Source organism: Grammomys surdaster, unplaced genomic scaffold, assembly GCF_004785775.1.
Source record: "Grammomys surdaster isolate TR1022 unplaced genomic scaffold, NIH_TR_1.0 184, whole genome shotgun sequence".
Lineage (NCBI taxonomy): Eukaryota > Metazoa > Chordata > Mammalia > Rodentia > Muridae > Grammomys > Grammomys surdaster.
Genome location: NW_021604629.1, coordinates 7,392,065 through 7,409,988, shown reverse-complemented (window position 1 = coordinate 7,409,988; position 17,924 = coordinate 7,392,065). Strand labels below are relative to the sequence as shown.

The window sequence follows — 17,924 nt, the reverse complement described above, 5'->3', positions numbered from 1 at the left end:
GGACTTCATTTTTTCCTAAAATCGCTGCTCTTGGCGTCCAAGCTACTTTCCTCAAAAAGTACACAGCCATCATTTCTTGTTCCCAAATTTATGTTTAGTATAGAAGGTCATCTGCAACCCATAGTTACCAAATCCTGCTGCCTTCCCTAGTTATCTCAATTACTGTTAAAACAAAACTGTATCTACTTTCTGTATACTGCTTTTTCCTAACTTCTTGAATTACATCTTTACAGGGTTTGTTTGGTTTTTTTACCTCAAGTGTGGAATTTTGGGCTCAATTTCTAACAGCAAAACAAACAAATACCATCTCCTCACTCCCAAAATATACTGCTTGGGTACATATTATTACATATTATATACATATTACATATTATAGATATTATTATATATCACATTACATATTATATATGGCACATATTATAGTTTAGGCTGTTTATATTATTTCAATTTTGTATTAAAATGAAGTACCTGCTTCATGAAACACATTGAAGTCTATTAACTGCATTACTTCAAAGCCATATTAAACCTAAGCTTGCAGACTTTTAAACTATTTGAACAGCTTAAAAATATATACGTATATAACATTTTTTTGCTCTTTAGGTTTTTTTTTAAATCAAATAATGGAAAGAACATGATATAAGATTGTTTTTCTTAGTTTTGCAGACAGTATAGAAAAGGGTATAGAATTGAGGGTGTTAGAGCAGTGAGTATTCGTTATGTGAAGACATAGGTCTGTCTACTCCATGGAGGTAGAGCCTTGAACATCTCCTGCTCTCATTATGGAATTTGGAGGTATGCATAGTAAGATGGGTATTTAATAGAGGAGTAAATTATCCTGTTCTTGGTTGATACAAGGCATATAATAATACTCTGCACAAAATAATGCAGATTAAAGTCATGCTCTCATTGTAGAACTTAAATTCTAGTCAGGGAGATAGAAAATAAGCAATGGGCATATATAAACATATACATATGTGCCATCACATAGTATTTGTTATGAAGAAAGGTAAGAAACAAAAATATAACAGAGGGATGTGGAGAGTTGTATTTTAGATAGGGTAGTGAATGCCAGGAAGAACATGCAAATATTGCATTTGGTCACTGTATTTAGAAAAAATGTTTTCTGCAAACCAAAATGTGTTTACTAAGGTAGAAATCACTTAAACTTTAATTGGAGCAACATTTACTTACCTTAGTTTTCTTGTTTCTAAAACTTTTTAATACCTGTACAGTTTAAATAAAATTTTGTATGGTAGTGTCTATATAGCATCAACAAACTTCTCAACTTACTAACAACTCTGAAGGTTAGCAGCCTCCATTTGGGGCAAGACTTTCTTTACTCTGCATTATTTTGTGTTTATCAACCAAGAAAAGGATGATTTACTCCTCTACTAAATAACCATCTTGCCATGCATACCTGCAAATTCTAGACTAAAGCTTCTGTTTTCTTCCCCCAATTTGGAGGTCATTTTTTTTATTGGAACATCCAAACATACAAAAGTATGTTGATTCTAGATATATGATTCTTGAGCATTTTCACAGGCATATACTTGTAGTCAAAACCTAGGTCTAGAAATACCTAATTCCTAACACATCAGAAGAAATTTTTATTCACTCTGAGCTATTACTGTGTAGACAGTTGTAACTATTCTGATTTCTATTCTATTTTGTGTTTTTCACGTTTTGAATTTCATATGAGTTGAATTATGTAATATATCATCTTTTAGATCTATTGTTTTCTAAAAACAATGTCTATGAAATTTATTAACATTATATCACTAGTTTATTTTAGTTCTCTGTAGGAGTCTGTGACATAAAAATACCATCTTATTAATTTACTCTTTAGTTTATGGACATGTGACCTGTTTTCACTTGGGGACTCAGTAATAAATATAGCTACAATGAAGACTCATACAGCTGTTGGTATGACACTTTAGTTTGCTGAACCTGAGCATCATACAATTCAGAGAGATCACCTCAAAGGAAAAAGGTTACAAGTCGAAATTAGGTACAAGGGTAAAACCACTCCTACACTGAAAAAAAAAAAAAAGAGTCAAAGCATCACAAAAATCCATAAAATAGGACTTTTTTATCAATAATCCCCCAGACACTTCTATTTATTGCTTCTACATTTTATTGGATTTTATTGCGTATCTTTTGTGAGCTCTCATTATATGGTAAGACTATCACAGATTTTCTATAAAAAAAATTAAATTTTTGAAAATTTGATTAATTCACAAAGTGTTATCGTTTATATATATCATATAAATTTTTAGTACTGCTGTCAAAGGAAATTTAAGGAAACGCAAATTGTTTCTCTCATTTGTACAGTAACAAACCAAAAAGGTTTTCCCAGATTGGCTATTTATTTCACATTTGCCTCTATCACATTCTTCTAGTGCCAGACAATGCACAACAGCTTCATCACCCTAAGCCCTCTGGCCTTGCATCCCTGCATCCTAGCTGAGTCAACAGAGTGGGTACAAGAATGTCTCCAGATGTCATTCTATGAAAACACTCTAAAATCAAAGGTTCAACATCCAATGTTCATCGTTGTAACGGTGTGAAGTGATAATGAATTCAAGAGAAGCCATACTTTTGAATCCTAAATTTTCACCTTTACTCAAGCTAGCAATACAGTTCTTTAAGACATACTTGCACAACAAAGGACAGCAGAATGAACTATAACTCCCAATCGTCAGAATCAAAAACATGAACAACCACTGCTCTGTTGTGTACTAAAATTACTAGCTGTTTCGGGACATTGTTTTGTGGTTTCCTTGTCGACAAAATGCCCATGTGTGTCTCCTGAATTCTCACAGCCAATGTTTTTCACCTTCAGTACAATATTCAATAAATTACAGAAGATATTGCATACTTTATCTTAAAAAAGGCTTTATTGTTAAGTGATTGTACCCAGCTGTAGACTAATGGAGTGCTCAAGGCATATTTAACAAGGCTCAGCTGAGCTATGATGTTTGGTGGGTTGAGTGAATGACAGTGCATTTTAACATATTTTTGACTTATGGTGGCTTTGTGAGGATATTACTCTATGGCGAGTGGAAATGTATCTGTACTAGGAAATAGCAGGAGAAAAACTAAGTATGTGCCACCTAAATGAAGTGTAAGCCCCAAACTTATCTTCCTTCAGTTGGATTCCCAAATGCCTAAAAGTCACTCCAATACTACATACCATGGAGATAAAAATGAGAAATATTTTTTAAATTTTAAAAAAAAATTTTAATCTCAAACATTTTTAAATAGCAACTATAACTCTCGAAACAAACAATCCCCCCTTCTAGGATCTAGTGACCATATTACAACTTTACAGAAAAAGAAGATGGCTAGCTTGTATTCTGCATAAATTCTAAGGCCAAAATCCTTGGAATGCACAGCTGTCAACAAAATGTACTGAATAACAAGGTGTATCTCTTGCTTCACACTATTTACAACTGCTTATTGACCTTTTCTACCTAGACAAAAAAATAAAAACAACAAAACAATCCCATAGCATTTGAATTACTCTCAACTTCATTTAAAAGTTCAATGTTAAGTTTTAAACAAGTAGTTAATAATCTTTAAGAAAAAGGGCACAACTGATTGTAGACCTTAACAAACTCAAGCCAAACTCAAATTATTCCACCATTAAATCTTAAACTTTCTTCTTTAAAATAAGTCATATGGCTTAACAGCCATGTGGATCTAGTTTAATAATTTTTCCAGAATCATATTCAATGCCCTACACAAAGACACATTATTAGAAACACGGTCAACAACCTACTGCTAGCTAGCAAAGAGGAATGGTAGTACGTTCTTGATAAAGAAAATAAATAAAACTAAACATTAATACTAAGTAGCAATAAATAGGCCTGTATAACGTATCTTAAAGTGTATACAGAGCATACTCACACAATGCAAAGTACATTATTTAGTTATGCAGCCATGCTCCTCTGAAAGACCCATTGTAAACACACAACTGAAAGAGTTACCAATTAAACAAGACAAACTGCTGACGTAAGTGTCAGCACTTAGACTCAGGTAGTGACGTATTTCTATTTGCTTTCAGTTGCTAGGGTTCGGTGTCCATTTTTCAATAAGTATGAAAACAAGCAACTTTGACTTCCTAAAGATTTCACATGTAAAGAATCAACGGATTGCTTAAGACATAAAAAGCACTCCCAAGTTTTAAAATACATAATTTCTTGGAAACACTCATGTTTCCCTATGGTGATAAACAAGTGAAAGTGAAAATTTTAATTTCTTTAATATAAAGAGTATAATTTAGATATAATAAAAACACATACTTTCTAGTTATTAGCATAGAAATAAAACTATGAGTGTAGATTTTGTGGAAAATCTTTCTTATGAATTCTCATTAATATATTAAATTAGATATAATTAAAATTACAAATTTTGTATTATCTAATAAAAGCAAATCGTAATACTAATTTGAAAAATGCTGACTAGTAACTCTAATTAGCATAGATTTTACCTTTCTAGTCATAATTTAAAATTATGATTGGATACTAATAAACCGAACAGTAAATCCACCTGACCAGCTAAAGAAAATGTAAAGTAAATGATAATTAAACAAATGAAAATAGAAAAAGAGGGAATTCCAGGATTATGTTTTTCATAGCTCCTTAATGTCACAGCTCAATCTATGAATTGTTAAGTGTGACTTCTAAGCTCAGTGAGTAGACATAAGACTCTTAATCTCAAGGTTATGTGTTCAGACCCCATGTTGGATGCCAAATGTAAATGTAACTTTTATCCGCCTAATTATTATCTCAGAGGTTTACTGTTGAATAAGCTCACCCTTTTTAGTTCTTTCTGAGCTCTAGCTGGATGGTTCAACTCAACTGTTCTGGCTCAAACTCCTCTCCAAGCTGACTGATTCAATCAGGCTTCTCTCAGCTTCTCACTGAATTGTTCTGCTTGGCTTTAACTCTGGCAATCTATTCTTGTCTTATAGCTACTTTTTTTTTTTTCTATTTTTAATGGACATTTTATTTACATTTCAGATGTAATCCCCTTTCCCCACTTCTCCCCCAACCCAGGAACCCCCTATCCCATCCCACCTCCTCCTGCTTCTATAAGGATATGCCCCCACCCTCCCACTCCCACCTTCCCACCCTCGAATTCCCCCACACTGGGGCATCCAGCCTTCACTGGACCAAGGACTTCCTCTCCCACCTATGTCTGACACTGTCATCCTCCCCTACATATACAGCTGGAGCCATGGGTCCCTCCCTATGTGCTCCCAGGCTGGTGGTTTAGACCCTGGGAGTTCTGGTTGGATGGTATTGTTGCTCTCCTCATGGGGCCTCAAACCTTTTCAGCTCCTTCAGTTTTTCTCTCACTCCTACATTGGGAACCTCATGATCAGTTCAATGGTTAGCTGTGAGCATTCGCCTCTGTCTATTTCAGGCTCTGGTAGACCTCTAAGGAGACAGCTATACCAAGCTCCTGTCAGCATACACTTCTTGGCATCCACATCAGTGTCCACCTTTGGTGACTGCACAAGGGATGGATACCCAGGTAGAGCAGTTTCTGGACAGCCCCTCCTTCAGTTTCTGCCCCATGCTTGGTCTCTCTATTTGCTCCCATGAGTATTTTGTTACCCCTTCTAAGAAGGGCCAAAGCACCCACACTTTGGTCTTCCTTGTTCATGAGCTTCATGTGGTCTGTGAGTTTTATCTTGGATATTGGGAGCTTTTGAGCTAATATCCACTTATCAGTGAGTGCTACCATGTGTGTTCTTTTGTGACTGGCTTACCTCACTCAGGATGATATTTTCTAGTTCCACCCATTTGCCTAAGAATTTCTCGAATTCATTGTTTCTAATAGCTGAGTAATATTCCATTGTGTAAATGTACATTTTCTGTATCCATTCCTCAGTTGAAGGACATCTGGGTTCTTTCCAGCTTCTGGCTATTATAAATAAGGCTACTATGAACATAGTGGAGCATATGTCCTTGTTATATGTTCGGGCATCTTCTGGGTATATGCCCAGGAGTAGTATAGCTGGGTCCTCAGGTAATACTACATCCAATTTTCTGAGGAACCACCAGATTGATTTTCAGAGTGGTTGTTCCTTATTCTCTGGCTTTAACTGCCTCAACTTCACTGCACTGCACTCACTGCCCAACTGACTCACTCTCTCTCCTTGAGGTGCTTCTCTTTCCTGTACTGTTCGTGTGAGAGTTGAGCATATCTTATCTCTGATTCATTCTGTCAAATCTTTCTCTGATTCATCACTTTGTCTGTTCCTCAATTAGATGTCACTTTCAATCATGGCTGCTTCCTTCTACAAACTAATTTTACCTTAAAAATGTGTACTACAGATGTGTCTATATTCTAGCCAGAGGAGTTAAAGGTGTGTGACGTGTCTACATTCCAGCCAAATCACACAGACCTAGAAGGACTCTGGATATGATTGGAGCAGCCATGTTGCTATATTAAAATTCCTCTACAATGGATTGCTTGAGCATTCCTTCAACAATTACTATATGTTCTTGGATCTGTCCAGATATTCTTCTGCTATTTCTGAGTACAGATACATAAATAAACTTGCCATGGAGTTAGATCCCAGTAAACATACCAGAATATTCATTTAAATGCCTATTAATAAAAAGGATATCTGGGAGATATTTTGGTTGAATTTAATAAAACAATCATGTTATCAAAAGGAATCAATATAACCTTCTAAGCTTACATTTGGGGATTTTTATTTTTTTAATTACTTATTGTGTATGTGAGAGTATAGGCTCTAATGTGCCAGGTGCACATGTGAGACTCAAAGGAAAACTTTCAGAAAGGTTCTCACCTACCATTTTAAGTCTAGGTATACTCTTTTAAGGCATGGGCTCCAGACACAGAATCTGTGTCCAGATTTGCACATAAACCATCTCCCTGAGTTGGGCCCAACTCTAAAAATCCTTGTGAAGTTGACAATAAAAACTAACCAGTACAAACACAAAATTAGTAACTCTGTGATACCTGCAATGATAATAGTAATAATTAGGAAGAAGGATGAGACTTTTAGCTTATGCTTAAGAAACTACAAATCTAATGGCTACAGTAGTTATATACCTAAAACTGCAAAGTAAAGGTATTTTAACAATATTTTTAGGCACTATGCACTACTTTTTAAAAGAATAGTCTAAGTATCAATATGCAGAGACAAAGGTAGAAAGGAAAAATTACCTAAGACAGTTCAAGCCACTGTTATCTCTCACTTGGACAACTCCAACAGCCTCCTATCTTGCTACTTTCATTATAGCTGCTCTCTGTCAACAAACAGCCCATAAATATGCCAGAACAGCTTTTCTAAAATATAAATTATATCATAAACTCTTGTGTGACTCCTCATTAGGATTCAATTATAATGAAATGTAAACACTAATGTAGTCTACAAGGCATTCTGAGATCCACTCTTACCTCTTCTACACTCCCTAGACACTCAAGGGGTTTTTTTCTAATACCAAGGTATGCAAAGCTATTTCCCACCATGAAGGCTTTGCCTCTGCTAGTCTTCTGCCCAGTTGAGTGCGTCCCCCACATGACAGCTCCTGATCAACATTCATGTACTAGTTAAAACACCACCTCTTCAGAGAGGCTTTTTCTAACAGCTACATTTGAAAACAACACACCTATACCTCCACAAGCCCAGGCCTTAGTGTTTCTTTGTCCACTTTGCTCTATTTTTTCCATGCATTACAGTATCCAAACTACCTCAAGTTATCACACCGTACTTTTCCCAGAACTTTTAACATGCTATTAGAGCAGAAACTTACATGGAACAAAACTTGGTACATTTTCCATGCCCAATAAAATACTGTTAAACACAGAAAGATAGACATAGTTATTATTCCAGAACTTGGTAGGTAGAAGCAAAAGGACCAGAAATTCAAGATGATCCTTGGCTACATATCAAGTTCAAGGCCAGTCTAGGCTACATGAACTCTATCTCAAAAAACAAGTAGAAGAAAGATGACATTTAAACTGTATTGTTGGGAGAAGGTCAGGAATAGTTTATCAGGAAGTACAAGAAGAAATGAGGAAAAGGAAATCAAACACGATACATAAGCTTCAATTTTCATAGACTTGGAGAATAAAGTAATAGACTGTTGTAGTTGGGAGGTTATCTCAAGATTTTGTCAGGGGTTGGAGAGACAGGTCAGCAGCTAAGTGCACTGGCTACTCTTCCAGAGGACTAAGGTTCAATTCCCAGCACTACAATGGCACACAATTGTCTATAACTTCAGTTCCAGGGGATCTGACATTTGTCTAATTCCTGTCAACTTGAAGCATGTATATACCGTAAAACATTATGTAGTCTTCCCTTGAACATTCCCTGATACTCAAATCATTACCTCATAAGCTAACCTACTCTAATTCTAGCTACCAGCCTGTAATTCAAAAAAACAAACTTTAAATAATATAAATAACACAGAAAAATAATATAAAGCCACCACTTGTAGAAAATGGTACATTGGATAGAATTCAGTAGTTCTACTTCTGAGAATATGACCTAAAGAACTGATGACAGAAACTAAAGCAACCACATTTAAAAACACTGTATTAGTCACAGTAGCTAGAAGGTGGAAGCATGCTAGTTTACATATCCCCAAATGAATGTATTAAATAAAATTGGCAGATATTTAGAATATTATTTAGTCACATAAAGGAAATTCTAAGACATGCTGCTATATATATATATATATATATATGTATATATATATATATATATATTTTACACACACACATATATATGTACAATCTATAATAGCCAGTCACAAAAGGACAACTATTGTTCACTAAATTTATCTGAAGTTCCTAGAGTAATCAAATTCAGAGACGTCAAGGAAAATGGTGGTTGCTGGGGACCTGAGAAAATAAAGGACAAGAGAGCTATTAGTTTAGCAGGTATGGGATACTAAGTTTTGGAAGGTAAAAAATCATTCTATAGATAAATGGTGGTGGATGCCTACATAGCTAAGTGAATGTACTTACTGTGGATGAGCTGCACACACACACACACATACACAAAACCCTGATTATAAAATTATATATATTTGACCTCAAGTTAAGTTTAAAATGAATATATATGTTTGTACAGATACATACAAAGCCCTTATATGATTGTATATCTTCAGGGGAGACTTATTTAACCCTTCTCTCTTGTGCCAAGATCAAGCTAGGAATCTAACCTTGATGGCCAAATTAACTTACATACCTTTACATTGGAACAAGTAGCAATTTTAAAGGTCTTAGCTTTATACAGATGTTTTTCTATTAAATCCCTCACTTTCAGCAGACCTAAGCATTGTATTCTAGCACAGCATACATAGCTGAAGTAAATATCCAAGGTCTTTGAAGATGGTAGAAACCCTTCAAGTGAAAGCTGGTTTCAATGTCTGATAACCTCAAACTTCCTACTTTGATTTCTTTGGGGGTAACTTAAGTCTTATTGATTTTGGTTTTATTTTGTTATTTTGTTTTTGCTTTTGTTTTTTGTTTGTTTGTTTGTTTTTTTCATTTTGGTAGGGCTAGAGATCAAAACCAGGAGCTTACATATACAAGACAATTGTTCTACAATTGAGATATATCTCCAGCCCTAATATTGTCTTACCATGCCACTGTAGTTTTACAAATTTTTACCAAAGGTATTTTTAAATGTTTGACTTCTAGTGTGAGCTTGTGTTTATGTGCAGGGGTACAGGTGTGTGCTCTGTGAACATCAGAAGACAACCTCTGGTGTCCTCTTCAAAAACATCATCCACTTCCAACTTAATATAGCATCTCATTACCTTGATGCTCACCAGTCAGGCTAGATTGGCTGAACATAAAGGCCCAGGAATCCTCCTGTCTTCACATCCATAGCAGCTGTCCCATAAACACACACCTCCATAATCAGGCTCTCTAAATAGGTTCTGGATATCAAACTCAGGTTCTCATGCTCAGGCAGCAAGCACGTTACTGACCAACGTATCTCTCCAGTCCCTTCAACTTTACTGATCCAGCTGTCTCAACTGCCCCTTCAACTGATGTATTTCTCAGAGGAATGTTCTATACTAAAAATGGTACTTATCATCCCAAAGTATTTTCTACATACAAGGTAAGTGATATCAAGAAATTTATCACTTTTATTTCTAGCTGCAGGACAGAGCCCAATACTTATTAGTTCACAGCATTGTTAATCACTTTACAGTCATTCTATCAATTTATAATAATCTCTTTTCTAAGCCTAGGTAAAATTTATTGCCTCTATTATTGTTATGTTGTTATGATATATTACTAATATAATTATTAATATAATATTGTTATAATATTATCACATTATTATTGAAATTAGCATTTCTGGTGGAGAACTTAAGCATCTGTTTTGGGTGTTAGTATTGCCTAGCTAATGAATGTTGAACATTCTTACCTGATTTCATAAGGGTCTATCTTATTTGACTTTTCAGAATCTAGGTTGATGGGAAAAAATCATTTACTTTTGTATTTAGAATGGAGGCTTTTAAAACTTCCTTGTAAAAGCACAGAAGTAAAAATTTTAATTCATTTTTATTTGCATTATATCAAGTAACTTCCTTTGAAATTTAAGCTCAATCGCTGCATACTTCCTGAAGGCTTTCTAACTTATGCAGTGAGTTGATTGTCCTTTGCATGACAGTCTCATGGTACCTAGTTCATACTCTATTACATCAGTTACCATATCAAATTGTAATTTTATATATATATAAAATTATATATATATATATGTATATATATATACATATATATATATATATATTCCATTATTAGTGTGTTGTCTCCTTGAAATACTTTGCACCCATCATTTTAGACTTGGCATATCCAAAATATCAAGTCGTAAATATGTTATAAAACAGTCTTCAGAAGGAACCAAGCCTGGAGGCATCTTGATCTAGATCTTCTAGATTCAAGAAATATAAGTCTATTTAAATTCTTTAAATCACCAGGTTTCTGGTGCTTCATTGCTACAGCTCTAGCAAACTAGTACATTCCAGTAACAAAGTAAACTCAAACACAAGTAAACAAGGCAACTGTATCACAGCTATACAGGAAGAAAAACTGGCTGCCTACATGTCTCACTGACCTAACTGGAGAGTCTGGCATGGATTCTATACTTTCTGAGGAGATCAGTCCTTTTGCCTTTTCCAGTTTCTTTCCTGAGAATCATAAGCTTTCCCTGGCTTATGATTCTTAAAACATCAGAACTAGCAGAGGTAGACTAGCTGAATCCTATCACCACCGCCATGTCTACTGCCCCACCTCCTCTGATCTCTTCCATCTCTATTCTTCTTTGTAAGGACCTGTGTGATTACAGTGAACCAACTCATAATCCTGGATCATCTCCCCATTTCAAAATTCTAAAACTTGATCTCATCTGTAAAGTCCCCTTTGCTATGTATATACGGTAACATAGAAACTCAAGGAATTAGAACACAGATGTCTTTGGGGTACTATTACTCTGCTTATAGAAAGAAAAGCTGAATAAACACATCATGCATCCCAACCAATTCTACTTCTATATACATAATTTGTAACAGGAACTATTAACAAGAATTTTCATAGTAGCACTATTATTCATAATAGCAAAAAACTTTAAAAAAAAAAAAACCACCCAAGGGTCTACAAGCAACAAAAAAGTATAGGTAAATTTACTATATCTAGAAAATGAAATAATACACAATACTTAAAACTGAACTACAGCTATCCACTTCAATATGAATGTATCTCAGAAATTGTCAAGCACAATGTAAGGTTATAGATGAATACATGCAGTATATTTCTATTTATCTAAGGTTAAGAAGCAAGCAAGATTACTGACATTATTTAGGTGTACATTCATAGAGGGTTATTAGTAAGGCCTGAGAGAGAAGAATGTGATGACAGAGAAGATGAGGAACAAAGAGCTTTCAAAGGAACCAAGCAGTGACTATGTTACCTTGTTTGGTTTGGTTTTGTTTCCCTTAAACCATTTAACTATATGGATATATAGAGAATCCTTTCTTTGTGAAAGACATTTCTCATTAAAAATTTCAAGTATAATTAAATACATTTAAGATGTACTGAATGTAAGTTGTACGAAATAAATGGGATAAAGAATTAGTCAAACATATAGGTGATCAAAGAAAAGAAACCTATAAAGATAGAGAATACTTCCTAGAAAAATTAATACTGATAAGTAAGTTCTACGGGGTAAAAAAAAAAAATCACTGGGAGGAACAGTCTCTGACCCCAAGGTCTACCAAAATAACCAGCTTCTAACCAACACCTAAGTTACTCTCAATCTGCTTGTACATAACAAGTGAACACCAGTTCAATGCTATAAACTGTCAAGAACTGCCCACAGACAGGCTCCAGCTCCCCAAAGCTTTGTTTAGCTATCACAGTCCAGTAAGCTTTGTTTAAATGAAATGCCTTCTGGCACAGCAGGCTGGTCAGTTCACTTCTTTCTACTCTCCTCATCTTCCCTCTTTTTCCAAGACGTACTACAAAGCTGCCCTTGATGGCAACTGATCTTGAGACTAGCTGAACCCTAGCATGTCCGGTACATAACATAAATTTCACCTTCAATATTATCATGGACTCTGATTTTTAAGACCCTCGCCTAATTCTCCCTCCCCATCTCTCCCATTTGTTCTCCTCACTGTACAACTAGAGACATTGCTCTTTATCACATAATTGAAAATATCTGGAAAATTAAATACAGCAACTTTAGAAAACTGTACTGCAGGTAGATGGGCTCTTTGTGAAAATTATAGGTGGAGTAGAAGTGAGATCTAAGTTCTAGGCCTTATTTTCACAATATCTTACAGCATAACTTGAACTCAATCTTTTCATTCTTCTAAGATTCAGTTTCTCTCCCTTTCTCTCCTTAGGTAATGAGATTTCAACTAAATCTAAAGTTCTCCAATGTCATCTATACAAACATTTACACTAAAATAAGCTTTTCAGCATGTGCAGATTCTCCCTGCTCTGGAAGGAATGAAAGCCTAGAGTGTGTGCTAGGGAAACAGGCTGACCTAATGAAAAGGAAAGAGGGACAAGAACGAGACATGAGCTGAATCACTGGGGACATCAGCCTCAGAACAATGAAAACAAACCTCACAGCTTTACCTGTGAGTGCCTTTCACGCAGTATGAAAACATGTTACAAAAATGTTACTATCCAATAAAATTAAAATATTCTGTCACATAGCCAATTTTTATTCTTAAATGTGGTAAACTCTGCAACAGCAGAGATCTACTAACAAATTTCAACAAAAGACTATAAAATGCTCACTAAAGCTATGAAATAAATTTCAAAACTATTAAAATATTATTTTTAAAAATGTACAGTGAGGTATGCCTCGTAAATTACTTGAGGGCATTAAATAATCACACTTTAAAAATCTCCTTTTTTAAGTGTCCACATTACACACATGCACTTTTTTTTCAAATAAAATTAACACTTTAAATAGTATTTAAGATCATGAAGACCTCAGGATTTTTAAATATTTACCTAGCCATTTAGAAACTACTTGGTATCTTAGGTATAGAAAAATAGCACACCAAATTCCATTTTTCCAAACCTCACATGTAAATAATAACACAGGTAATAACAGTGTTGCAAAGCTGACTGGTATACTGTAAAATATACAATAGAAATGGAATAGAAATAGCCTACAATTTTGTCATAGCTTTCATATAGACAATTGATTTTTTTTAACTTCCTCTTAGTTCCAGCCTGCTCCTGGCACACTGCAAACTTACTGCTTCTTTCATCAACCCACAAAAAAAAGTCAGCAGTAATTAGATTTTAACCTTAAATTCCTGGGTATGTTTTGAAAAGAGGACCTTAATTAAGAACTGACATATATATGATATTTAAACATTATAAATATAATGTATAAATATTTTATAATCATGACATTATTTTTAGTATGTTACCTAATATATTTAAAAAGTCAAAATTACTCTAACTCTATTCTCATGTAAATAAAAACATTTATGTTGATTTGCATTTTCAAGTATTTTCAAAGATGCTAAGACATTTAAATTCCAGAAAATATTTCAACAATTTTATCACAAGGACAAATTCAATTTTTATAAAAGTTTTCTTCAAAAAAAAATGTAGATTTGCTCATTTTCCCCAATCATACTTTGAAAACTGCATAGGACAGCAGTAATAACCTTCAACATTAAAATAAAGCTTTTTAAAATTATTCATTTGTGACTTCATATACATTTATTTATATACTACAGGAAGCATAAAATTGCGGTATTATAGAATTCAGTCAGCTACAGGTACATAGACACAGAGGAGTTTACTGATGTGTCCAAAGTTAAACAGGTAGGCCAAGATTTGATCCTTTAACTCTCTGCCTCTGAATCCAGATCATTTCCTCTTATGTCAAGTTTCACCTAAAGTCTTGTCACTTTCTGAAACAAGAAAGATGTTTTTACAATTAACATATACAACACTTCAACAAATAGAAAGCCACTTAATCTTCTATTTCCATAAAAGTACTGATTTCTTAACTTTCTAACATAATACGCATCCTTTCTAACATAATACAAATCCTCTATGTTAAACTTCAAGAACATCATAAACAAAAAATTCTTGTATTATAATCTTTGCTGGGCTAAAAAATATCTTTATTTAGAAATGCCCAAATAGTATCATTTAAGAACACTAAACAGTAAATAACCATGTTCACGCCTCTGAACTATTAGCATATACTTTAAGATGCTCAAATGGTTCTAACTGAAAAGTAAAATCTGAGTAAGGGTTTTCTACTCTAAGAAAATATACTGTCTTTACAAACATAAATTGTATTTTCTTCCAATATAAATAATAAGTGACATTACCTGGAATAACACTGCACTTAAGGCCGGAAAAAAAATTGCTTTGATAGCAAGAAAACCACACTAGGAAAAGAAGACTAGAATTTTTCAATTTACAATAGAACAGACCTAACTATTCATAACTAACCAATAGATTGCAACCAAAATATTTAAACTGTAATGTTTCCCTGAAAACCCTCTACAAAATCAGCAAAACTATGCTAAAGGACTCTCCCAATGTTAAAAATGCAATCTAGTCACATAAAAGTCAAATTTATTCCAATCTATGAAAATAGCTGATACCAGCTGATAACAAATCTTCTCTCAACAAGTTTTCATTTGGTAGACATTTTTTTAAACATTGTCTATTTGTGCTTGTAGTAAATAAAAGATGTAACTGGATTGTTGGTTTTTCCTAGCATCTGGCCAAATAATAACAGAGCATAAGAGTGGCCTACGAAGTCAAGCAAAGTGGTAGACTGAGGAGCAGAAGACAGGAAGATCCTCCAGGTCAAGGCCCACACAAGACAGCCTGACAGGACAGAGCATAAGAGTGGCCTACGAAGTCAAGCAAAGTGGTAGACTGAGGAGCAGAAGACAGGAAGATCCTCCAGGTCAAGGCCCACACAAGACAGCCTGACAGGAATATACAGCAAAACCCTGCCTCAAAAAGAAGAGAAAAGAAAACCGCAGGAAAATACTGTCTCGTGATATATACAGATCAGTGTTTAGTAGGCCATAAAAATCCATGTAGTGACTCACAGATAATTTTGAAAGGAACACAAGAGACAGAGAAACCAGTGCCTCAAAAGTGTTAAGGACAAGAAACTTTTGTTTCCTGTCTTCTGGATCATAGTATGAAAAAATATCACTTATCAGCAAAATCTTACTCCTAAGGATATACAATCCTCCATAAAGTTCCTACAGTTACCCTCTAAGTTGCAGAGAACACACCTCTGAGAATTGAAAAATCTAATCAGACCCTAACACTGTCATTTTTTTTTGGCCCTAGATCTTCTGTCTGCCTGAACACGTCTGTCTAAACTAATGTTAATGTCACCCAAACAAACACAGTTCTTGGAAAGATCTAACACAATAAATATAAAGGGTTTGCACTTGGTTAATGCTCAATAGAGCAGCTATACTTAAAGAACCTCTAGGTAGTGTAGACCAGGTGGATTTCCCAACGCAATACAGATACAAGTTCATTCCCTTGTGATGATTTCAATGCCTTTAAAAACAAAATATGAAAGCCTATGGGAGTTGGGGGAGGAAATGTTTTGGGCATCTTTCCACACATTACTAAGTTTAAAGGTTAAATTGCTAAAACTTTCTCCTAATTATGCAAGAAATACACAGCCCATGAGTTAGTCTATAAAAACATTTTTTAATTGTGTTAGTGTCTATTCATCTAAACCAAGTCTCAATTCCAAGGCTCATTTCTGTTCTTTGAATTATGAAAACACTCATTTGTCCTCCCACATCACCACTTGTGATGAGACTGTACTGTTGAAAAATCTGCATACACACTTTTATTCTAAATGGAGCTTGTCGTCTCCAGGCAGGCATCTTCATTTTAATAGCAAACACATAAACTGTACCAAAATGTAGGAACTCAGTATGCCCAAAGTGGGAGTAGTCAAATCTATTAAACCTCAAGTCAGTCACCTCATTCTTGAAAACTCTCCTCCTGCATAAGCTAAGTCAGGGAGTGAATGATTTCATTTCCACTCATTGGTAAAAAGCCACTGGCTTCTGCGTTTTTTGAAGGGCCCCATGTACTGGGACAACCTTCCCAGCCCCAAACACAAGTTCCTGCCCCTTGCTTTCCACCGAGAGAGCCCACGCGCTTTCGCAGCTGCGCTCCTGCTCCAAGGACACGCAAGCGGTCCACCCGCGCTCCTCTTACCAAACCATGCCCGCTCAAGAACCCTACCTGTTCTCGGGAAATACAAGGCAACGACGGTCTCCTGAACATCTTGCCACTGCCATAGTAACCGGCCGCGCTTTCTCCCAGCGACACGCAGCTGGACCTCCTCCGGGGTCTGATCACAGGCACTTTTTCATCCGCGGTACTCGCCGAGCGCAGGGAAGGAGAGGCTCCCCGGACGTGAAAGAAGTGGTCCAAGCCCAGGGCTAACAGGCATCCCGCGCCCCCAACCAGGCACGACAGCAGAGGCCTGAGCGCGGGCGGCAGAGCCCCGAGGCCAGAGAAGGACACCCACCACACCAGGCCGGCGAAGAGCAGCACTAGGACGCCGTGCCGCAGTCTCACGCGGGGCGCGAGTGTCAGCAGCCCCACGCAGCTCAGCACCAGGCAGAGTCGGCCCACCGCCGCCGGCTCCCCGCGCAGCCAGGACCACCACTGCCACGCCGCGAAGTCACCCAGGTAGCAGCAGGCGGGCAGCGCCAGCAGCCACCAGGAGCCGGCGCCGCGGCCCGGGCCGCGCTGCGCGCGCGTCAGGAAGCAGGTGAGGAAGAAGAAGGCACAGGCGATGCTGAAGAGCGGGCTGAGGCTGAGCGAGCAAGCGCTCAGCAGCGTCCGTAGTCCGGCCGCCGCGGCCGCCCAGCGCTCGGGCCCCGCGCCCAGCAGCGCGGCCAGGACAAAGGCGGCCAGGACGCCGAGCGAGAGGCGTGCCCCGGCGCGGAGCGAGGCCGCCGGCGGCTCCACGTTGCAGAAGCGGCAGAGGTGGAAGAAGAAGCTGCGCGGAGGGTCCTGCCGCAGCGGGCTCACGCAGCTCTTCACGTAGCCGTTGCGCAGGCTCTCGGGGGGCGAGGCGACCGGCGGCGGCGGCGGGGACCTCATGGCTGGCGCGTCCCGCTCGCGCTCGTCCTTCCTCATGGCCCCGGGCCGCCCGGGGACCGCTGGCGTTCACCGACCCCGCGCCCTCCGCGTTCCGGGCGCCCTGAGCTTCGCAGAGCGGTCACGGCTGCGCCCGCCGCCGCCCGGGATCCCCGGTGCGCGGGCTGAGGGGCGGCGGCGTCCGCCTCATGCCGGCTGCGGAGAACGGAGAGAAGGTGCTTCTTGGTGTCCCGGGGCCGCCGCGGACGCCTCTTCTCTTT

At 37.3% G+C, this 17,924-nt stretch overlaps 1 protein-coding gene across 1 annotated transcript in view; it reads right to left on the bottom strand.

Annotated features, from left to right (window-relative positions):
* Window positions 1-17,703, bottom strand: part of Pde3b (phosphodiesterase 3B) — a gene marked incomplete at its 3' end in the record, with an annotated part of 76,387 nt that extends 58,684 nt beyond the window's left edge. The window contains exon 1 of the mRNA XM_028768034.1: window positions 16,798-17,703. Within this exon, the coding sequence (XP_028623867.1) occupies window positions 16,798-17,703 (906 nt within the window). The remainder of the gene's footprint in view (window positions 1-16,797) is intronic.
* Between the last annotated feature and the right edge of the window lie 221 nt (window positions 17,704-17,924).